This window comes from Nyctereutes procyonoides, unplaced genomic scaffold (assembly GCF_905146905.1).
Source record: "Nyctereutes procyonoides isolate TBG_1078 unplaced genomic scaffold, NYPRO_anot_genome, whole genome shotgun sequence".
Taxonomy (NCBI): domain Eukaryota; kingdom Metazoa; phylum Chordata; class Mammalia; order Carnivora; family Canidae; genus Nyctereutes; species Nyctereutes procyonoides.
This window is the reverse complement of record NW_026575051.1, coordinates 67,073,121-67,095,658: the sequence shown is the minus strand read 5'-3', so window position 1 is coordinate 67,095,658 and position 22,538 is coordinate 67,073,121. Positions and strand designations below refer to the sequence as shown.

General features: G+C 42.3%; 1 protein-coding gene across 4 annotated transcripts in view; it reads left to right on the top strand.

Moving 5' to 3' along the window:
- The window catches only part of METTL24 (methyltransferase like 24), a 97,338-nt gene that overhangs the window by 37,742 nt on the left and 37,058 nt on the right, over nucleotides 1–22,538 (top strand). For all 4 annotated transcript variants that reach the window (XM_055330165.1, XM_055330168.1, XM_055330166.1 and 1 more), the window contains 2 exons: nucleotides 3,720–3,859; nucleotides 13,123–13,351. In XM_055330165.1, the coding sequence (XP_055186140.1) occupies nucleotides 3,720–3,859; nucleotides 13,123–13,351 (369 nt within the window). The remainder of the gene's footprint in view (nucleotides 1–3,719; nucleotides 3,860–13,122; nucleotides 13,352–22,538) is intronic.

Below are 22,538 nucleotides of genomic sequence, written 5' to 3'. Positions count from 1 at the left end.
GCGGCCCTGATGGCATGATTGGGGACCAGAATTTTGAATGAAACACCAGAGGATATAGTGGTTGGTAGAGTGTGCACAGCATTAAGCTCAGTTTAATTAGGTATTGTTTTCTAATGTCAAAGACGATAATTGCATCTCTGAGTTCTGGAGTCGGTGATATACTATGTGCTGCTAACAAGAAATGGTTAAATCATAAACACGGTGCTCTGTTCTAAGGGAAGGCTCCAGATCCAGCCTTTTATGGCCACCCCCAAACCATATGCCTCTAGGAAGCATGCCTTCCAGCACAAAATTAATCTAAGCAACAGTTGCTGTTTTAAAAAAGAAAAAATAGATTTTAAAAGATTTCTCTCTCTCTCTCTCTTACGTCTACCTATCCATCCATCTATCTGTTCATCCATCTATCTAATCACCTACCGTCTATCTATTTGGAAAAGTAACATAAAAACCCAAGCCCTGGAGATGCAGATGTTACAACTTTATAACAATAGTATCTATTATATTTATGGCTACACACACACACACACACACACACACACACTGGGATAAAAGCAACAAAAATACAACTCTTTCTTTAGATTTTGCCTTTCAAAATAATGATATTACATATACATGCAGGTGATCATTGAAGTGATTCTTGCCAGAAGTCCCCACATTTTAAGGGCTCCCTTTGCCAGTTTCTACTTATGGGTTGCCAGAAATTCTGTTCCATCTTTTGGGATACCAAATGAAAAGAGAATAAATTAATCCCTTTAAGGAGCACCGGGCTGGCTCAGCTGGTGGACCATGTGACTTGATTTCGGGGTTGTGAGTTTGAGCCCCATGTTGCGTTAGAGATAAGTAAATAAATAAATCTATCTATCTATCTATCTATCTATCTATCTTAAAAAATAAATAAATCCCTTTAAGTTAAATAACTGAAATGCATTTCAGAATCACTTTTTCCTGGAGTCTCTTCTTCTTTGTCCAGGCCTAGTTTGCTAAAATTACAAGGGGAATTAGAGAGAGAGAGAGAACATAATTACTGGAGTTGGAGCTTAGCTAGGAGTTACTGCCCTCAATTATTTTGCTTGCAAGAGTTTATTGAAGCCCTGGCCATAAATCTTAACAAGAAAGTTTAAAAAATCAATATCTAATTAATTTTTAGGACCTGAGTACTCCTAGTTGTTTTCAAAAGCTGATGTCTGCCCGTAAGATGGTTAATAAATGGTTAAAAGGGAACAACTCCTGTGTTACATTTTTGAGCTAGGAGAGGAAAGGGGAACGAACTCTGAGCAGAGAGACTGAATGGAAAAGAATGTCTTTCCAGTGGGGATATATCTGTGCAAGATGAAATCTATGGAAGAAGAAATGCTTGAAGTGTCACCTTTAATAGAATAAAACTCAACTCCCCAGCGTTAAAAGGAAGGGCAGCTGAGCCTCAAAGCCCTGAACCTTGGCCCTTATTCCTTATTTGCTTCCTGGAGGCCTCTCCCTAATGGTCGATGCCTGCCTCTCTGGCTTGTTGCTAGGGCTGGGTTTGGAAGGGCTGCTGTTTTCATGTTACAGCTCTGGCCCAGGTGTAGCCTCTTCCTTTAATCTGCTAAGGCACAGGTGAGGCTGGCCTGGAACATCGCGGTGGGGCTTTACAAAAGGGTATCTGTAAGCTCACAGGACCTCCTGCCGAAGAATCACCTGGGGGAGCATATTACAGTGCATTTCCCAGGCATCAGCCTCAAAGATTCTGACTTTCCAGATATGGCATGGGACTCAAGAATCTGTATTTTTAAGTACCTCCCAGGTCGGTCAGAATGTCGGTGGGAACCACACCTTGAGAAACAAGGCGAGAGTTAAGTTTCAGTGGTGTTAGGAGGGAGTTATGAACAAGAACCTGGGCACGTCCCTATCACTTTCTGTCATTATGAAGGTCCTTAGGGAGACGTGCACGCAAAGAAATGGGAATTCTCATACCACTTTAATGAAAATACTGCAGGAAGCTGCCCTAGAAGCTGTCCCGGTATGCTCCGGGACCTGCAGAGCTGTCCTGGCCTATCTATGCACCTGCAGCGGGGCAGCGCGGGACAGAGTGACAATGAAGTTGGCACAGGAGCCCGCCCACTGGTGAGACAGGCCCAGTGAACACACTGAACTTTGGTTAATTAGATCGGCCGTCTTTCCTCCCTCGGGTGAGTGGGGACTAGGAAGTGGGCACACAGAGGCATCATTTCCATTTATCTGTGGGAGCGTTGTAGGAAATGAATTATACAAATTAACATGTTGATGGGCCCCGTTAATAAATATATTCTGTAATAGTTGCTCGAGAGAAGATTCAATTCCATTTTCCATTATTATTATTTTCCTTTAAGCCGTGATAAGACATTGGTTGAGGGAAAAGAATACATATCTAGGTTTTCATGTGTTAAGCTTTCCTCTAAAATGTCCAAATCCTAGCACTGGACTCTCTCATTTATCTCTGATGAACAGCGCTGGGTGATCTTGCGAGGCCAGCAGCCCCACGTTGCAGCCAGTTAGGGGGATGCTGGATCAGTTGAGTAGTAGCTGTGTGCAGATATGCTTTTCAGATTAGAATGTTGGAAACTCCGTTAGATAAGAGAATTGGGCAAACCTAGAGTACCTTCTTAGGAAGAAAAGAATTTGCTGTTAGGCTTCCTGATGAATTAAAGAGCCTCAGAACATTTGCCACGTGTGGTCTGTTGTCTGTGATGTGACAGCCGGGGCTGCTGCGTGATCCGTGGAGCATCACGACGATGAGGGCGCTTGGAGGGGCTGGGGGAGACTGAGGCTCAGTAAGGCAACGCTGGCCACAGAGGAATACCAGGGCCCCAGAACCTGCTTGCTTTGGTTCTAGCAGCCTCCGTCAGTGCACACTGCAGCAGCCTTAAACCCAAGTCAGGATTCCCCAGTCGGTGTCTTTGCCTAACGTGCATTTGAAATCAGAGACTTGCCTCTGCTTGATTTAGTTACGTGTTCCCTTTGGTTTCCTTGTCTAATTTTGATGGATGAGTTAAAAGAAGCGCTTTGGTTGGCTCAGAAAGAACTTCCTTCCTGCGTGGGGCTCTTGCTCTTCTCCCGGAGGAAGCTCCTTAGCACAGCGTTTTGCAAAGAATAGGGTTTGGGGCAGCAGGGACTACGAATTCATTTCACTTGACCCTCGATCAGCTGTTTACCCCAGACCACACATGCTACCTTTCTGGACCATGGTGGCCCCAGCTTATCTGCCCAAGATTAGGACTCGGTCATCTGTATCCTTCCGAGCCCCGTGCCCACAATCGCACCTCGCAAGTTCCAGGTGGGAACACGATGGGTTACAGACCTCTGAGTTTTGCCAGTGCTGTTCTCTGTATCTGGAATGCCCTTCTCAGTCAGCTTCTGTTCATTCTCCAAGGCTAACACACCTCTGCTAAGCCTTTCTGGACCCCTCCTCTCTGCCACCTTTGTTCCTGACTTGTTCTCCCTTGCAAATCTGTGCTGTAGTAGCTCTTAACTTTGCTTCAAACCTATCTCTAGTCTCCACAGGGTTCCTTCTAACCCAGCCTTTGGAGTTCCTCTGAACGTTTGACAGCAGTCTTGTGTTTCCCAGGGGGGAGAGGTGTGGTTAGCAGTGGAGAAGGACATAACTCTCCTGTTCTGGCTTTCAGGGACTGGGGAAGCATAACTCCCTACCTGCCATTTATCATCCGATGCTTTAAATTATTCATATTGATTTCCAATCCTTACAGATTGCATGCAGTCACATGAGCACAGACAGCCTAGCTACTGACTCCAGCCCTGCAAAGAAGCCCTGGTCAGTCTGTCTTGATGACAGGTTTGGCTTAGCTCATCAAATCCGCAACAAGCAATGCCGCCTCTACTCTTTAGGGTAAGTGGATTTTTATCGCAGAAGAACACAAAACACTCTTGCAAGTGGCCGAGGCTTTTTCAGCAACACAAAGCTACGGATGGCTGCAGAGTTTAACAGGTGCTATATTTGGTCTCTCACCATCATTTCAGACTGCTCTGTTATGTAACGGTGGGTACCTGCATATCACCAGGAGTGGCCAGGGCCACTTTGTCTCTCATTGTGCTTGTGGGAAGTTGGCAACTTCAATTTTCATCATGACGATGATCCTCTTGGTGAAGCAAATGATTTCCAGCTAGAATTACATATAGCATCCTTATCACAGAGAGAATATTAAGAATTAAGAAAAAAAGAACAACAAGCATATTAGAAATTTTATGGACGCTTACGATGAGTGACCCAAGATGAATGGCCACTTTTGGATCTTTATATTTTGTGCCAATGGTAAATCGGTGTGTACTTCTACATTAAAAAGAAAGAAGGAAAAGGGAATTCTTGTGAAAACAGTGCAATTTCATCACAATTGTGGGAAATAGTAATATTCAGTTATTCAGGCTGAAAATGACCTGAATATACAAGTGAATTTCGAAAGCTTTCTATAGAAGGGCAAATATGAAGTAATGAGACTACTTCACCAAGTGTAGTAGTATTCACATCCAGATGTGAACTTATCAATATACGTCTCAAAAAAAGGCAGGGAAGAGTCATTTTTATTGGGAACACCCTATTCCACAGGTTTTTCGAGGAAGCTATGTGATTAGGTTCTTAGGCAAGATCTCTTACAAAAATACTGAGGCCCCTGGCCAGCGTCTTATGATTGTTTTTCCCTGATAGGTTTTCATCACTTCTGTGATTTATATTCAGGCACATGAATAATGACTGCCAACCTTAATCCTAGATGATTAGTGATGGGTGGGGGGGGGAAGGAAGGGCAGACATTTGAGTATGTGCCCAGAGGATCACCATGGATGCCAAACTTTACCAAACAAGAATTCTTAGTTACAATCATCATGGACTCTTTGTAAAAATGAAAGGTTCAAATAAAGTCAGGATAATGGAAACATTCTTCTATGGGTTCGATGAAGAGTGTGCATCAGTAGAGTTTGGAACACACAGTAGACGCTCAGTATATGTTTGCTACATAAATGATTGCTCCAGGTAAGAGACGAGGGAGAGGTGCTGGTTGGGCTGTGATTTAAACCAGGAGGCCGAACCTTGGGAAATTAGTTGCTCAGCCGCTTGATTAGAACAGAGGGGAGCCCACCAGCTATGCTTCAAGCTTATAGAATGAATGGGAAGTTTTGACAGTAGACCTTATTTTCTTTTTTTTTTTAATAAATTTTTATTTATTTGTGATAGTCACACACACACAGAGAGAGAGAGAGAGAGGCAGAGACACAGGCAGAGGGAGAAGCAGGCTCCGTGCACCGGGAGCCCAACATGGGACTCGATCCTGGGTCTCCAGGATCACGCCCTGGGCCAAAGGCAGGCGCCAAACCGCTGCGCCACCCAGGGATCCCTAGACCTTATTTTCTATCATATTAAACATGTATGAAAGTAGGTCATAAAAATAATTTGCATAGTACCACATGCAAATTGGAGATCTCAGCTTGCTCCTATTTTCTTGCTCTGAACTGCCTTTATATTTTACTTATTATTTTACACCCTGGGATAATTTCATTTAAATGAAATTTCATTGAGTTAAATGAAACTGGGAAAGCTATTTGGGGGTTAATCTTTAAAGTTCCTTTTAGGTTTCCTTATACTTCAGAGCCATTAGATAAGATAGTTTGCTCTAAGATTTCAGATTACTTCACATAGAAAGGTAGCTTCTTACTTTCATTTAAATGTTCACTATTCAAACTCAACTTTTTATTTATTTGTTTTTTTAATAAATTAATTTTTATTGGTGTTCAATTTACCAACATACAGAATAACACCCAGTGCTCATCCCGTCAAATGTCCCCCTCCAAACTCAACTTTATAAAGAGTACTTAAGAACAGTTGAATTCTGCTGGGAAGAGACATGAATAAATTATAAGAGCCAATGTTTGATTTAAAACCTAAAAAAGAAAAAGAAAAAGAAAAAAAAACCTAAAAAAGCTTAATTGAAACCTGGAAACTAAAGGAAATATTTTGGATGGGTTTAAAAAAAAAAAAGGATGGTTTGGATTATGGATGTACACATAGGTTGCATTATTATCCGGGGCTAGGGGGCAGGACCAGCATACTCCCCTCTCAGGTGAATTGCTTGCCCAGGGGCAGGTAAACAGCCAGCTGATAACATTTCATTTGATGCTGAAGGAAGAAAGAGAGCCAGCCCAGAAGTGGTGGTCCTGAAATGAGGCACAAGAACAGGGAATGTGAACTCTGGATTCTCAGCATTCGAGAGCATTGGGGTAGTTGTGAGATGGCAGGTGGCAGGTGGGTCTTGGGGTCCCTACCCCAAGCAGTTTGTGCTCTTAGCCCCAAGGCTGTGGCAGCAGCAAGACCATGCCACTACTGTGCCTGGTAGTTCCCAAGCAAACTGAGGATGATGGATAAAGTGGAGGCTCAGGACAATCTTTCTAGAAAGGAGGAAGGGGATCTGAGGACAGAAGGACCAGTAGATAGAAGGCCGCATGCCCTGCCTTCTGATCTGGTCCTTGCCTTTCCTCCATCCTAAGAGCTAAAGCAGGACTCACGCCCACCTCATCTCAGAGTCTGGAATATCTTCACCAGGAGTCAAAGCTTCTTATTCCACAGTTAATGTAAAAAAGCATCTTTCTGGGCAAGTGCACTCTGTGTGGAGTTCAGTTGAAAATTAAAATCAAATCCTTTTCAACTTTGAAATGGGGTGGGATAGACCAATTAAGGTGGGGGAGGTGCTGTGCAGGGAGGTTCTGTTTCAGGAACGGGGAAGAGAAGAGAAAGGAGGTGCTGCGGGTTTAGATGATCATGTTGTCTGCCTGAAGGCTTGGGCCGGGCCCCTCGCGTGTGAGGTGGGGGTGAGGGTGAGGGTGGGGGGTGAGGGTGGTAGCTAAAGTCAATGGGGAGAAAAGTCACCTATTTTATCTGTCCTGTCAGAGATTGTTATTTCAGGGGTAGGAGCGGGAATGGAAGATAACACATAGGTAAATCTTTTTCATCTCTTTTTTAGTTCTCTGGCAGGTGGCCCCATTTGGTTTGCAGGCATAAGTGCTCAGCATAAGACTGAAGAACATTCGATAGATGACATGTAGTTAGGCAACAACCAGTATGTTACACAGAAAAGCTGGGACTTCTGGGTGCCATGAGCATTTCGTGAGGAATGAACAAGCTCCAGAGGGAAACATTTTCAACTGATAGTGGTTTAATTAACACAACAGGAGCTCGTGGGATATATGAATGAGGAATCAGAAAATTATGGACCCAAGGATCCTTTTCAGGAAATACTAATGACATAAAGTATATGTTTATGTAATGTATGGATCTATCTATGCTTTCTATGTAAAAAGAGGAAGTTTCCTTGGCTCTCAAGAATGAATTTTTGTCACCTGAGGGGTGATATCGCCCTTGTTGAGAATATATGTTTTATTTTTTAAAAAAGATTTTATTTATTCATGAAAGACAGAGAGAGAGAGAGAGAGAGAGAGAGAGACAGAGACAGAGAGAGGCAGAGACACAGGCAGAGGGAGAAGCAGGCTCCATGCAGGGAGCCTGATGTGGGACTCGATCCTCAATCCCAGGATCACACCCTGAGTTGAAGGCAGATGCTTAACCATTGTGCCACCCAGGCGCCCTAAGAATATATATTTTAGATGGAATCTTAGCAGGTCATGCAATGTTCTTTAACAAAAACTGGTCATTTTAACATGTTTTTTATCTCCTATTCATTTGAAAAACCCATTTCTCCCCCTCTAGCAGTTGCGAGTTTACAGATCTAATCATAATCACCTCAATAATTAGATAATAATTATCTATTAGATCTCATAATAGATCACCATTTGCCCAGATTCTCTGGGTCCTGCAGGGCTGGAGAATAAGTTACCGAAACTCCTGGGGTTGCAATTGTCTCCCTTCTTCCCACCCTTATGCTTTAGTGGTCACAGTTAGAAACCTTCCCTGTATTTGCTTTTATTTTATTTTATTTTTAAACAGCTTTGTTGAGTTATAGTTCACATACCATACAGTTCACTCCTCTGAGACAGACACTTGGTTTTTGGTCACTACGGTCAAATTTAGAACATTCTCATCACCCCAAAGAGGAAGTCATATACCCAGTAGCTATCATTCCCAATTTCTCTCTAACACCTTTCCCACTTTTCACCCCTTGTCCTAAACCATTAATTTACTTTCTGCCTCCAGATTTGCCTGTTCTGGACATTTCATATGAATGGAAGCATACAACCTGTGTCCTTTTGTGACTGGCTTTTTTCACTTAGCATATAGGTTCATCCATGTTGTGACATGTATCAGCACTTCATTCCTTTTTATGGCTGAATGACATTCCATTGTATGGATATTCTATAGTTTAGATTAGTCACTCATCAGTTGATGGACATTTGGGTTGTTTCCACTTTGGGGCTATTGTGAATAATGTTGCAGTGCACATTCATGTACAGGTTTTTGTGTGGACATAAGTTTTCACTTCTCTCAGGTCTATTTTTCCTTTTTCCTTTGGTAAGAGAACTCCTGAGTTTTGCAGGGCACCTGGCACCTCGCTGAAGACTGCATACCCTAGCCTTCCTTGAAGCTGCAAGTGGCCATACGACTAGCTTTGAGCAAGGAGATAGGAGTCGATGTGATGTGTGCAACTTGGAAGCCATGCCCTAAGAGGAAATGACATGACCTTCATTCCCCTTTTACTTTTCCTGATGGCTAGGATGCAGATGTGGTGGCAGGAAATGGAGCAACTATCTTAGACCCTGAGATAGAAGCCTTTTGATCTATATTTCTTGCTTCATGGAATAAACATTAAGTAGAGCATTCCTATAAAGTAGAAAATTCCTACAGTGAGTTCTCTTTCCAGTTAACCAAGAACAGAAAATGATTTTCTTCCAGACTATATACATTTTTTGTTGTTGTAAGCAATAGTTTTGGTTATTTCATTATTTTACTGTAGTTATTTGTTTAGAAATCTTTCTTCACTACTACGTGTGAGCTCCAGATCAAGGGTTATATTTAATTTATCTCTTTGTCTCTGGTGCCTCCTATAGTGCCTTAAACATATGAAAGTCCTTTTTTAAAAAAATTATTTATTTGAGAGACAGAGAGAGCGCACATGAGTGGAGGAGGAGGGACAGGGGAGAGGCAGGCTCCCTGCTCAGCAGAGGACCCAAGGTGGGGCTTGTTCGCAAGACCCTGAGATCACGACCTGAGCTGAAGGCAGATGCTTAACCTACTGAACCCCCTCATGTGTCCTTTAAAGCACTTTATAAATATTTGTTTATAGACACAAATAAGACATAAAACATAGCCTGCCCCACCCCATGCCAGACACTGTGCTGTGTATTGTGGGAATTCCAGATCCTACCTAGTTTTCTAGTTTTCTCTCATTTGGGGCAGCATTTTGTAGATTTGTCTGTCAGCACTCATTCTGCTCAGCACTTGGGGTCCAGAAATAAGCAAGAAGATTACACTGCAAGTTAACTAACTGAAATTCAAATAACAACTTGAGGCTAAAAAAAAAAAAAAAAGAAAAAAGAAAAAAAACTAAGCCAGATTGACACAGTCCTCTTCCCTACAGAGCTTTACTCTAGCAACTATTTCCTAGGTCTTTAAGGTCACAAAGATTCCTTCTAGAAGCCTGTGTCCTGTGTTCATTGGCAGTGAAGTGCAGTGTAAAGAGCACATGCTTTGGAACCACCTGGATTGGATTTGACTCTTGGTTTCACTATTTTGGAACAAGTTCTGCAACAATTATGAATATTACATCTGCCCTCCTCTTGCCTTTTACACCTACCATAAACTTGGCTGATGTAACCAAGCTTGAAGAAGTACCATTCTGAATAAATGAAAGTGAGAATTATAGACATTGATTCAATGAATGCAGTTTATTACTTTCCAATTTAGTGCGCTTACATATTAAGTGTATTTTATTTAGTAAAAGTAACAAATTAACCCCAAAGTTACAAATTTCAGTATCTTTATGTTATTTAGTGTATCATACAAAATCACTCCTTGCTATTTGATGATGAACTTAAATTTGTATACGTGCTTATGATAGCTGTAATAGAGAACACTTGTACATGTGTAGAGAGTTTCTGGGAAGATACACGAAAAAATGCTAATTGTGATTATCCCTGGAAATTAGTGGCCAAAATTTTTAGTGCTAGAAAGCTTTTACTTTTCATTTTATCTATGTCTTTGAATTCTGTGTGTATTGTTATTTTTTCATTATAACAAACTAGTTTAAATTGAAAACATATCAATATATAATAAAGAGCCTTGCTAAGAAATTTAGTTACAGAAGTGTATGTGCTTAATTTAATCCTTAACATTTTTTGAAGTCTTGATTAAAATACATGTTTTAGAGTAGAGATTGTTTCCATGAAAACAATATTTAGAAAATTCACAGAGAAAGAAATTATTCAAATTTCTCTACTCTAGAAAGTTTACATACAAATTATATTTAATGAGTACCTTTTTTTTAAAAAAAGATTTTATTATTTGGCAGAGAGAGAGAGAGTGAACAAGTGCAAGCAGGGGGAGTGGCAGAAGGAGAGGGAGAAGCAGGCTCTCCATGAAGCAGGGAGCTGGATGTGGGGCTCAATCCCAGGACCCTGGGATCATGACCCAAGCTGAAGGCTTATGCTCAACTGACTGAGCAACCCAGGTGCCCCTAATGAGTACTTTTTTTTTTTTTTGACACAGTGTTCTCTTAGTAAAGCTACAAAATTGCCATTTTCTTATTTATTTATTTAAAATTTTTTAAAATTTTTATTTGTTTTCAAAACTGTCATTTTCTAATAGATGACCCATAGTGGAACACTGGTTTGCTCATCTAAGTTTCAACATATTCAATTAAGTGAAAAATCCCTTGGGGCAAGTGAATTTGGCAACATTCTGATCTATGCAGAAGGAAATCTATCTGCTAAAAAATGCATTGTCATTTTTACTCAACTCTTCGACTAATATTATTTATTTTTAAAAAGATTTTATATATTTATTTGTGAGAGACACACAGAGAGAAAGGCAGAGACATAGGCAGAGGGATAAATAGGCTCCCTGCAGGGAGCCTGATATGGGATTTGACCCCAGGATCCTGGGATCAAGACTTGAGTCAAAGGCAGAGGCTCAAACACTGAGCCACCCAGGCGTCCTGTCAACTGTTGGATTTATAATTCATGGTAGGCTTATAGGTTAGCTGTTGCTGTGTAACCAGTCACTCTAAAATTCAGTAGCTTAAAACCATTATTTATTCCTGCTTATATGTCTCCCAATCAGCTGGGCTTCAGTTGATTGGGGCTGGCCTCACCTGGGAGACTCAACTTCAAGGTGACGTGGCCAAGGACAATTGTTTTTCATAGAAAGCTGGTGGTTTGGCTGGTGTACCTCGGCCTCTCATGACTCATATTGTCCTGAGACCAGCTAACTATCCAGGGTATGTTTTCCTCATGAGGATGATAGAAGAGAGTGAACAGAAGTACTTAAAGCGTAGGCTCAGGACTGGCATACTGTCACTTCCTTCCAAAAAGCAAATCACATAGTCAAGCCAAAAAAAAAAAAAAAAAAAATCAAGGGGCAGGAAAAGACACCCTGCCCATAATTAGCATAGCATGGCAGTAGTAGGGGTGAAGGGGTGAAGAATTGGAGCCAGCAAGTCAACTTGCCACACTGGATTAGATAATGGAAAAGTTGGGTAGAAAACTAGGAGACATTACAATGGTCTGGGCTGTGTGGATTCAGTAAGAGATGAAAAATAGGAATAGGATCTCTCGGGTCAAAGGAATGGTAGTGTTTGTGAGAGGAGTGCTAAATCTTCTAGCCAAGAGTGTGGAGAGGATTATAGCTGAGGGACAGCAGAGGGTTGACATGCCACAGATCCAGAAAGGGAACAGGCAATGGAGTAGAAGCAAAGGAGAAAAATAAGGCAAATTAAGAGTATAATAAGAATGTCAAGGTGGGGCAGTCCTGGTGGCTTAGCGGTTTAGCGCGGCCTTCGGCCCAGAGCGTGATCGAGTCCCATGTCAGGCTCCCTGCAGGGAGCCTGCTTCTCCCTCTGCCTGTGTCTCTGCCTCTCTCTCCTTTTGTGTCTCTCATGAATAAATAACAAATAAAATCTTTAAAAAAAATGTCAAGGTGGAGGATCTCTGTACTGAAGACTTATTTAGTCAACTAAAGGTGGGTAAGTAATTGTTAGCCAATGAGCTTGCATATTTCCAAATTATGAAATATCTGAGATAGTAAAGTCTAAGAGAATGAAACATTTCTGCACTAGGTTCAGGTTTGGTCAATGGATTATAGATAGATACTCTGTGAGGTCTTGGTATCTTAAATCACATCTAATTACTGTATTTCGGGCAAAGAAGCCATAATCACCATTTAAAAAATAATCCTCTTTCATTTAATTTCATGTTTTTCATTCAAATCGATTCTTAAAGTGATGAATATAACTCCATCAAATACGTCTGAGTAATACGTCTGAGTAAATTAAAAATGTGTAAGTATATGAACGTTCCACATGATATGCTACATACTGGATGCTTAAGTACAAATAATTCATAATTTCTTCCTCCTGTTGACGTGAATTTAGGTGACGTATTTCTTCTACTTCTTGAGTAGAACCACACACAGTTGCCTTTTCTTTAACTGTACGATTTTAAAATACCTTCCATTTCTAAGAAAATACCTATTGTCTTTAGGTCAGGCTGCCTGCATCGTGGCCATTAGAATGGAGACAAATTACCACAGTAGTAGACTGTACCTCTCCCTAAGGGAACTGATCCTGGCACTTCTTCTATTCTTTGACGTATTCTGAGAAAACCTCTTAAGATTACTGGATAGTCTTGTTTCGTTGCTGCTCTGATTTACATCTTTTTAAAAAATTAATTTGGTATGCCTCTACATGTTGGAACATGTGATTCTCTGGTCTGCATTTAGCAGATAATTTCTCTGCTTGCTTTTCATCCAGAAGCTTTTAGCTATAATGGTTTTTGTGAAAGAAGAAGGTTTATTGAATGGGCACAGTTAGTCATGTGTTAAAACCGGAGAAAGCTCCATAAGAATAAGAAAATTGGCCTTAGAATCGTCATTTTGTCAATCTAACACTTTTGCCTCATTATATTTTTGTTGTTACTGATTTCCATCCTCTTTCTTTATAGGCTAGGGAGTGAGGATACCCAATTTGAGGTTAGCATGGCCAACAGTGGATGTGAAGTACATCGTTTTGATCCTAGTGTTAAGTCGGCTCATATTCTGGAGAGTCAGCGCCTGTGGTATCACCGCTTGTCCATCGACTGGCGGGACCCTCATCCAGCTGTTGCTGCCCAAAAACCGCACAGCAACACCAGAAAGCTGGGAACCATCCTGAATGAATTTGGGCATCACAAGGTGAGATTTTTCATTTGATTTCATAATGAAATAAAGTGAACAAACTCATAAACCTTATAAAATGCAAACCAAGAATTGGATAGTGGAGGATCCGGTTTCAACCTGGCTGATGATCACCCATCCTTATTTATAGAGTCAGCTCTGTAGACATAAAGTTTTGGCAGGGATCGAGATCTTTAAGTTGATTTGTAGATTGTAGTTGCTGTTGAGTAGGGTTTTGGCCAAGACTGGGCAAGGAGCTAAGAAACCCATTTCTGGCCTAGACTCAAGACTCCCATTTTCATTTGGCAATTGATTGAAAATGTTCCCACGGAGCAAACTACTTATGTCAGTCTCCAATACAAAGCCATCAGAGCCAGGTTTTTGTTTGATAAGAGATTGCTCGTGTATCGTGTTTCTCACTGTTGTAACGACTGTTTTGAGTCTCCAGGCTCCTCAAAGACCAGAAAGTCTATACCTCTGATTACTTGAATCTGTACCACTGACTGGACACTATGTGTGTTGCAACTGATATAATCATGTCAAAAGATGTCAGATATTTTATCGTGAATGGAGAGCAAAAAGAAACTCAATCTTTGAACCGTGTTCCTTGAAAGCAATTTTTAGTGTAGACCTGAGCCAATTACATGCTGTAGGCAAATACTGGATAATTCTCCCCAGTGTACTTGGCTTGTGTTTGTTTGCCAACCCGTCTTGGGCTTGGCCTGTTTTGCCTTAGTGTTCTCAGCCAGAGATGGCATGTGGTTTAGAACATGCCAGAACGGGTGTTTCTGAAAAACAGTGTACATGGAATTCGATTTTAAACTGGAGTTGGCTGACTGGCCTTTAATAAAAGGGCTTTTCCTCTGCTTTGTTCTTTCTTCTCCTCTTCATCCTACTCCTTCTTCTTCTTTCTTTACTTTTTAAAAACCCTCCCTTTAATCGGGTAACAGGAGCTTCTTCAAGAACCATTTCGAAGAATTTTCTGCTCTTTTAACATGTGATTAACTGCTGATTTGTATTTTGTGCTGCCATTGACAGTCACGAGCATTTAATAATCAGGAGCCTAAGTGAAACATATGTATAGAATTTTTGGGGTAAAATCACCCAACAGAAACTGAAGTGGGAGCATTTTTCAGTACTTTATTTTTGCCACTTGTGACCTTCAGAGACCTGTTTTTGTTTGTTTTGTTTTGTTTTGTTTTACAGCTGAAAATGAGAGGCTTCATTCCATAATATGTCAAGTCTTGGTTATTCAGAGAGATAACTATGGATTCTTTGCATCCATTTGGGACTCTCTTGCTCCACCCTACTACTCTGTACACCCTGGCCCTCTCTACCCTCACACTCCAAAGAATAGACATGAGTAGATACTGTTTTTTTTTTCACTAATATTTTAGCAAAATATTTGATAAACATGAGGATGAAATAAGGCTTTGAAAAAAATGACCTGTGGATATAATTTATCCAAGCCACATTTCCTATGGAAAATGTATTTTTAATGACCAGGTATGCATCTGAATTGTGTTTAACTCCATAGGAGTGCAGTGGGCAAAGCTTTATGCTGAAGATGAAGCCTGAAATCTTGTACACGGCTTCTGAGACAGCAGAAATATTTACAGTAGTATCTAAAAAGGATAAATGTTTTAAAGGATTTTTTATATTCCTAAATCTATTTATTTTTATTAAAAACATTAATAATGACACCTAAAAATGGTTAAGATGGTAAATATTATGTTATGGGTATTTTACCACAAAAAAAAAAACACATGAAAATGATTTGGGTATATATTTGCTGCTTGAAAAATTCCTTATTGTTTAAAAGATACTAATAATCTTTCATAGTTTTTGTTGTTTTGGAGGTTTTTTTTTTTTGGTGAATGCTTTAAGACAAAACAAAAAAAAAATGAAACCCATCGGTGAATGATTGCTTCCATTAGGAACATGCCTCGAAAAGCTATGTGGTGCCAGATAAAAGGAAACTTCATTTCTGGCCTGCAGCAAGCAAGGTCTGTTTTCATTTTTCTGCATGTGTACAGATACTGGTAAATAGGATGTGGCTCTGGCAGGGAAAGCAAATAGAAAACACACACACACACACACACACACACACACAGTAAAATATGTCTGTGCTTGAGCCTTGCCTTCTTCACTCATTTCTTCTGCTGGCGACTTTAGAAACCAGAGAGCTTTTCACTGTTTTGTTTTCACCTCATGACATTAAACTGTTTCCAATAGTTGGGTGATGTTTTCCCCATTAAGGTGTGGGTTTTTTTCTGCTTCTCTTTATCCATACCTAGATTCCGGCCATTCAGGCCACAACGAAAGGCAGTACTCTGAGATGGTGAGAGAAGGATGCATGTGGCTTTTTTTTTTTAAGATTTTATTTATTTATTCATGAGAATGCACAGAGAGAGGAGAGAGAGAGAGAGAGAGAGACAGAGAGAGAGGCAGAGACACAGACAGAGGGAGAAACAGGCTTCATGCAGGGAGCCTGACGTGGGACTCGATCCAGGGTCTCCAGGATCACACCCTGGGCTGCAGGCGGCGCTAAACCGCTGAGCCACCGGGGCTGCCCTGCATGTGGCTTTTGAACTGCTTTTAAAACTCTTTGATAATTTTAATTTCAAGCTGTAAGTGGAAAATGTTTCTAGAGCATCAGGTGAGAGCAGCTGCAAAAGCCAAAGCCCAAGAACCAGAAGCCGGCCTGTCAGGGAGTAATATCACCTGGATCGGTAGTAATGATAAGCTGTCTTCTCATTGCTGATGTGCTTATTGCTGGAACCATGCATAAGGATTTTTCCAGAATGGGGATGGGACACCTGGGTGGCTCAGCGGTTGAGTGTCTGCCTTTGACTCAGGGCGTGATGCTGGGGTCCTAGGATCGAGTCCCACATGGGGCTCCCTGCAGGGAGCCTGCTTCTCCTTCTATCTGTGTCTCCATCTCTCTCTCTGTCTGTGACTCTCAAGAATAAATAAATCTTAAAAAAAAAAAAGAAAATTTCCAGAATGGGACTAGAAATATCAAGTCTGAAATTTCTGCTCATATTAATCATAGAGTTTACTAAATGATCCAAGCTGATTCATGAGACGTTATAACTACTTTGAGCCTTAACCGTGCTGTTGATGATAGGAGTAACAGGGCTGCCTTAGAGCTTACCGCGGGGAGGTCAGTGATTTAGGTTCGAAGCACCCGTTCTCTTGTTCGTTTTTGGCACCGGACAAGTCACTTAGCTGCTCTGGGGCTGGGGGTGATCGGCAGCGTGACAGGGACCATGCTACTACCTACATGGCTTGTTTCTGAGAATTCCATCAGAGGACTCAGTGTGATTTAAAAATGATGACCTTGAATTCCAAGAGCTTCCATTAACAATTTCAAGAAGTCTTTACAAAAATTTTTATAGAAAGCATTTTCTTTTTCCTTTCCTTCTTTCTTTGTTTTCAGGGAAACTATGTCTGATTTCCCTGGAAATTGGTAACCGCACCTGATTCCTTGAGTGCAAGAGTCTTTAATGACAGCCTTGGGAGAAACTGAAGGGCAGTTGGTTCTTCGGACAGGGTCGTGGAGGACTGTTCTTGTTTGCTGCCCTGGGGCGCCGAGCAGCTTTGCTGGCCACGGTGGGGGAAGCAAACACGGTGCTGGAGAGAAATTAAATCAGCCGCGGAGGATAAGTACAGAGCAGAAGTGGGGCGTGGGGGCTCCGGGGGCGGCGGGCTACAGGTCGCCGGCGGGGTGGCCAGGGTGGCACCTGCTGAGCTGCGAGGGGCGTGGGCTGCAGGTCGCTGACAGGGTGGCCTGGGTGGCACCTGCTGAGCTCCGAGGGGCGTGGGCTACAGGTCGCCGGCGGGGTGGCGGGGTGGCACCTGCTGAGCTGCGAGGGGCGTGGGCTGCAGGTCGTTGACAGGGTGGCCTGGGTGGCACCTGCTGAGCTGCGAGGGGCGTGGGCTACAGGTCGCCGGCGGGGTGGCGGGGTGGCACCTGCTGAGCTCTGGGGGCACAGGCTGCAGGTCCCAGACAGGGTGGCCGGGGTGGCACCTGCTGAGCTCCGGGGGCGCGTCCTCCAGGGGGACACAGTGGGGGGGGCCCCCGTGGAGACCCATGGGGCTTTGAAGCGAACCGCGGCGTTTCCCTTTCCTGTGGCTCCTCGCGCTGCGCTGGCCGTAAGCACCGCGCCCCATCCCCGGGCCCGGGGAGAAGCGCTCCCCGGAAGGATCCGCTCGCTTTGCCGCTGGAAACGGAAAATGGTAGATTCAGGGAGAAAATTTGGCCGCGCCTGTACATTATGTCGCTTTTCATTCCCCGGAATTTTCTTTGCCTTAAATTCTGTTTTGTTTGCTATTAGTTCTGCCCTACTAGGTTTTTGTTTGGTTTTGTTTTTTTGATAAATATGTGAAATGTCATTCTAGAATCCTTTGTATTTCTTCCTTTCTTCTCTCCTCCTCCTCTTTCTTCCCTTTCTCCTCCTCCTCCTCCTTCTTCACATAGTTTTAGTTTATGTCCTTTGTGTTCTCCCTCTTCCAATTTTCTCAGTTTGTGTCTGGCATGGGGAGGGCACATCTTCCCTTTATACTTTCCTTTAAGTCAACTTTAAACAGATTCACATTTCTTAGACTTATCTGGAGAAATAATACCCATGCACTCGTGAGTAAACCGGCTTAGTTATGTTTTCTGACCCATATTAAAAATACGTAACAAAAGATTTTGAAATGCTTATTTGTGTGACACAAGTCATATTTCATGCCATTCTTCTTAATGTGCATGTGGATCACCTGGGGAGTCTAACTGAAGCACAGATGCTGATTCTGAAGTTCTGGGGTGGCACCCGAGAGTCTGCATTCCCAGCAAGCTCCCTGGGTCTGCTGAGGCTGCTGGTTGGGGAACCATACATTGAGTAGCAAGGCCTGTACCATAGTCTGAGAAACACAGAACAGAGGGTATTTACTAGTAATTTGTGTTCCCCCAGAGGCCCAGCACTGGATCCCTTTGTGTTCTGTATTTTATTTGATTTTGCTTTATATCTTATTTTTTAAAATTTATTTCAGTGAGAGGGAAAGAGAAAGTGCAGAGGGGGAGGGGCAGAGGAAGAGGGAGAGAGACTCCCTGTTGAGCCCCAAGCCCAGCACAGGGCTCCAGCCCAGGATGCTCTGATCAGACCCCAGCCCAAAGCCAACAGTTGGACGCTCAGAACCTCAACTGACTGTGCCACCCAGGTGCCGCTGGACCATTTGTGTTCTGATGTCCTCCACCCTCAGCCTGAGTCCCTGCCAAGGGTGGAATGAGGCACAGATGATGTGCTGTGCTCCAGATCATTTTTCTACTCCTGTGCCAGCTCGTACCAGATTTCTGTTTTGAACTTGCTGGTTTCTTGGAACAAATTTTTTTTTTTCCCTCAGGAAGGAAGCTCCTTTGTAAAAATGTCTCCCAGTGGTCTCCTATACCAGTTCAAGGGCCAGACATGCCCAAGTCCTAGATGGCTAATGGTTTACCCTCCAGCCAGATCCCTGCATCTCAGATGTATGTTCCTAAGGAGTGTATGGCTTGAGAGCAGGGACTCCATGATGTGGAATCCCAGCCCAACCTCCTAGGGAAGAGCTCAGGAAATATATAAGATACTTGACCTGGCTTTCTAGGTTAAGTACCTTCCTAAGTAAAATGTGCAGGGTATTGAAGTTTGAATGCTTTATATTTTCACACAGCCTACTGCAGAATTAATAAGCAGCAACTAGAGCATCCAAAGGCCTTAACCACTGATGTTCAGAGTATTTGGGTGAAAAACACCATGGAAACAAGATATGCTATGGCAAAAGTGGAAATCCAGGTGATTCTTTTAGGGCCCAGTGCAATCTTCTATTTAGACTTGTTTATATTACTTTTTCCAAGAGAAGTATGTATCTTTCTGTGTATTTGAAGGCAACTTCGTCTTGCAGAAATGCTATTTAATCACGACAAGCCTATGTTTCTGTGAAATAAGCCAGTAGCAATTTAGGAGTAATGAGTCAGCTATGCTCCTGAATTGCAATTTGAAATACAAAGACAATTTTATGTCTCCATCAGTCCGTAGTGGACCCAAAGGACAAACCGTCTTGAGAATGTGGATCTAGAACTTCGGTACTCAACATGTAGGAAATGAGTTTGGGCTTTTTACCCTTTTCACTTATCTGTAATGGTGAGATTTGCTGTGAAGCAAATTTCTGGGGTCTTAGTGATTTTCAAACCATTCAGTATTTAGCCAGCATGTAGATTATAGAGCCTCTTTGAAGAATGAGCTAGGTGCATCTGGTTTTAGCGGTGGTTTGTATTTTCTTTGATGCCGTTTCCTCTCGGTTTCCCTTGGGCAGAAGCCATGACTGGTGAGGTTGTGTGCGGGCAGTGTTCTGGAATCCAGAGACCCACTCCCACCTGTACAACAGAATGGCTCTCAGATTTCAGTGTTAGAATTGGGAACACCAGCAAACAAACCAAAAATAACAACGGAAGCAAAGAATCCCATCACCTAGAAACCTTGATTAAAACGTCGAACCCAGAAGCAACCATAGAGATTCTCACTTAGCTGGTCTGGCCTGGAGCCCAGGAAACTGCATTTTTAACTGACCCACTGAAACTCTAACCCAGGTAATAGGAAGATGACCGTGAGGAACCTCAGAGTGTGCAGAGGACCCTGGTGACTCAGCCTTCCGTTTGCAAATCCCCCATCCCCTGCTGTGCATAAAACCCTTTAAACAAGAAGGGGATTGAGAGCCCGTCTGCTACTGCAGCCTCTGTCTCTGTCACTTCACCGAGGTCCTCTGTGCCTCAGTTTTTCCTGTGCTAAGGCGTGGGATATGAACCCCTACTATTTGGAAGTTCGTGCAGGCAAGTGCACTCATGTTGGTGAAAGAAATGAATGAAGAATTCTTAAGGAGGCCAGAATTATGATGTTACATAAAGCAAAGCGTTTTGATTGATTGTTGCTTCTTTGGGGTTTTCAAAGGCACAAAGAATTATTACAAAAGGGGGAGTTTTCACTTAGGAAATTAGCCTCCAGGGAGCTGGCATTTGTTGTTTTGTTTTTTGTTTTTTCCTTGCTGTGTACCGGGGTGGGTATATTTGTCTGAGGATTTTGCCATTCTGACAGAGTTTTGGGGAGGAGAGCCAAATGAATCCTTCTGGGGCAGAGGGGCCATGAGCTTCAGGAGCCTGTGAAGGCCTCCCTCTGTGTGACTTCCTCTCCTAATGGAGACTGTGGTTCAGCAGAAGAATGTCATGTTCAGAGCTGCACAGCCCGGTTTCACCGGGTCACGCAACTCTGGCAATTCCTCTATATGTGTTAACAAATGCTTAATGCCTTTTGACAGTAAGAGGCTCCAGAACTTGCTATCATATTAGTGAATCCTCTGAGGGGGTGTACTCCTGGGCCAGTCCTGTGAGGTCACACCCCGGCCAGCCATTCTGCCTTAGGAGCTCAGCCAGGCCGATTCTCTGAGGTGCCAGGCCTGCCCAACCACCCATGAAACAGGCTCCCGGGGCTTGGGGAAAAGTGGGCATAGTTTCATTGGGAGGTAAGACCTGATTTCTTTTCCAGCCAGTGAGGAAGGTCTCCTTTGCCACTTTTTAAGTTAAAAAAAACACAAGGACCTTATAAAAACCTGACTTTCCTAGCATGGAGTGGCATTCAACAGTTTTGCAATTAAAATGATAATGAAACATTTCTTATAAGAACTTCTCTTTAAAATCAGCACGCCATTAGAAGGAATTATGTAAAGCAGCCTCTCTGTTCCAAGTTTTATTTTAAGATTTAATTTATTCCAGATTCTGCAGGAAAAAACCATCCATGTGACAAGCCTGCTAACAGATGTCAATTTAGTTTTATAGCACATGCCTGCACTTCAGAGTCAGAAAATGGAGATTATTCATTTTGCCTGCTGTTTATTACACGACACAGCTTCATAACACTACGCCCTGGAGGATCGCTGATTAATAACTTATGGGCAAGCAACTTATCACCTGCTTTCGTGTTCTGCAGAGTTGATTGCAAGCTTTATTTCACATTACTCTTTTGGATTAGAAGAGGTGCTGGGAAGAGCAAAGGTGACAAAAAAATGGATTTTTCTCTTTTAATTTCATCTAGGTCAGAAGACGGATTATACTGTGGTAAAGAGAAATAACAGGAAAAATAAGAATTATTCAACCAGAAAGAACTACATCTCTATTAAAATTTTTTTGTGTGGTATTGGTGGATAAGACAAAGTAGTTCTATATGGTAAATACGTCAGAATCAACCATAACAAGAACTTCTCCCTTCTTCATATTCACAGGGTCCATTTCTCTATGTTCAAATGGTATAGTAATTATTGGTTTATTTGTTACTCTTCTGTTTAGAGTCCCATCTGTCTGTCCAGTCCATCCATCCATCCATTCTTCCATTCATCTATCCATTTGATAAATATTTGTTAAGTATCTTCCATATGCAAAGACCTGTGCTTAAATCATGAAGCTACAGGGGGAAAAGTCTCTCTCTTATTAAGATTTTATTTATTTATTTGAGAGAGGGAGTGCATGTGCATGCAAACAGTCGGGGGCAGGGCAGAGGGCAAGGGAAAAGGAAAGGGAGAGGAGAGAATCTCAAGCAGACTCTGTGCTCAGAGTGGAACACTCTGCGGGGCTGGATCCCATGACCATGAGATCATGATCTGAGCTGAAACCTAGAGTCATCTGTTTAACTCACTGAGCCACCCAGGTGCCCCAAGTCTTTTTTTAAATTAGGGCATTTTTTAAAAATGTGGTAAAATATACATAAAACTTACCATCTTAACTTTTTTTTTTTGTGGATAAATGCAAGTTTAATGATCCATTGTTCTTCACACAGATGGCTACAGAGATTTTATAATCCCAGGATATACAACCATGCAACACAGACCAATCAGCCAGTTCTAAAATAAACTTGGCTTCTTACAACTATCCTGTAAACACTGCAGCTCTTCCTCCATCCAACGTGACCCTCATCTCCCATGAAAATTTGTTATAGGGGAACCAGAAACCTAGCTTTGTGGCCAAAAGTAAAAACCAAAAGAAAAATAGTAATTTGGTGGTTAGTTGGTGAAAGCGGGCTATCTGGTGCCCTTCACTGTGCTGCTTTGCTCTTCTTACTCTTGCTTGGTTAGTCCCTCTTCTTCAGCCCATCCGTGTTAGCTCTCAATAGGTCTGAGTAAGCCATCTGAAACTTGTTCA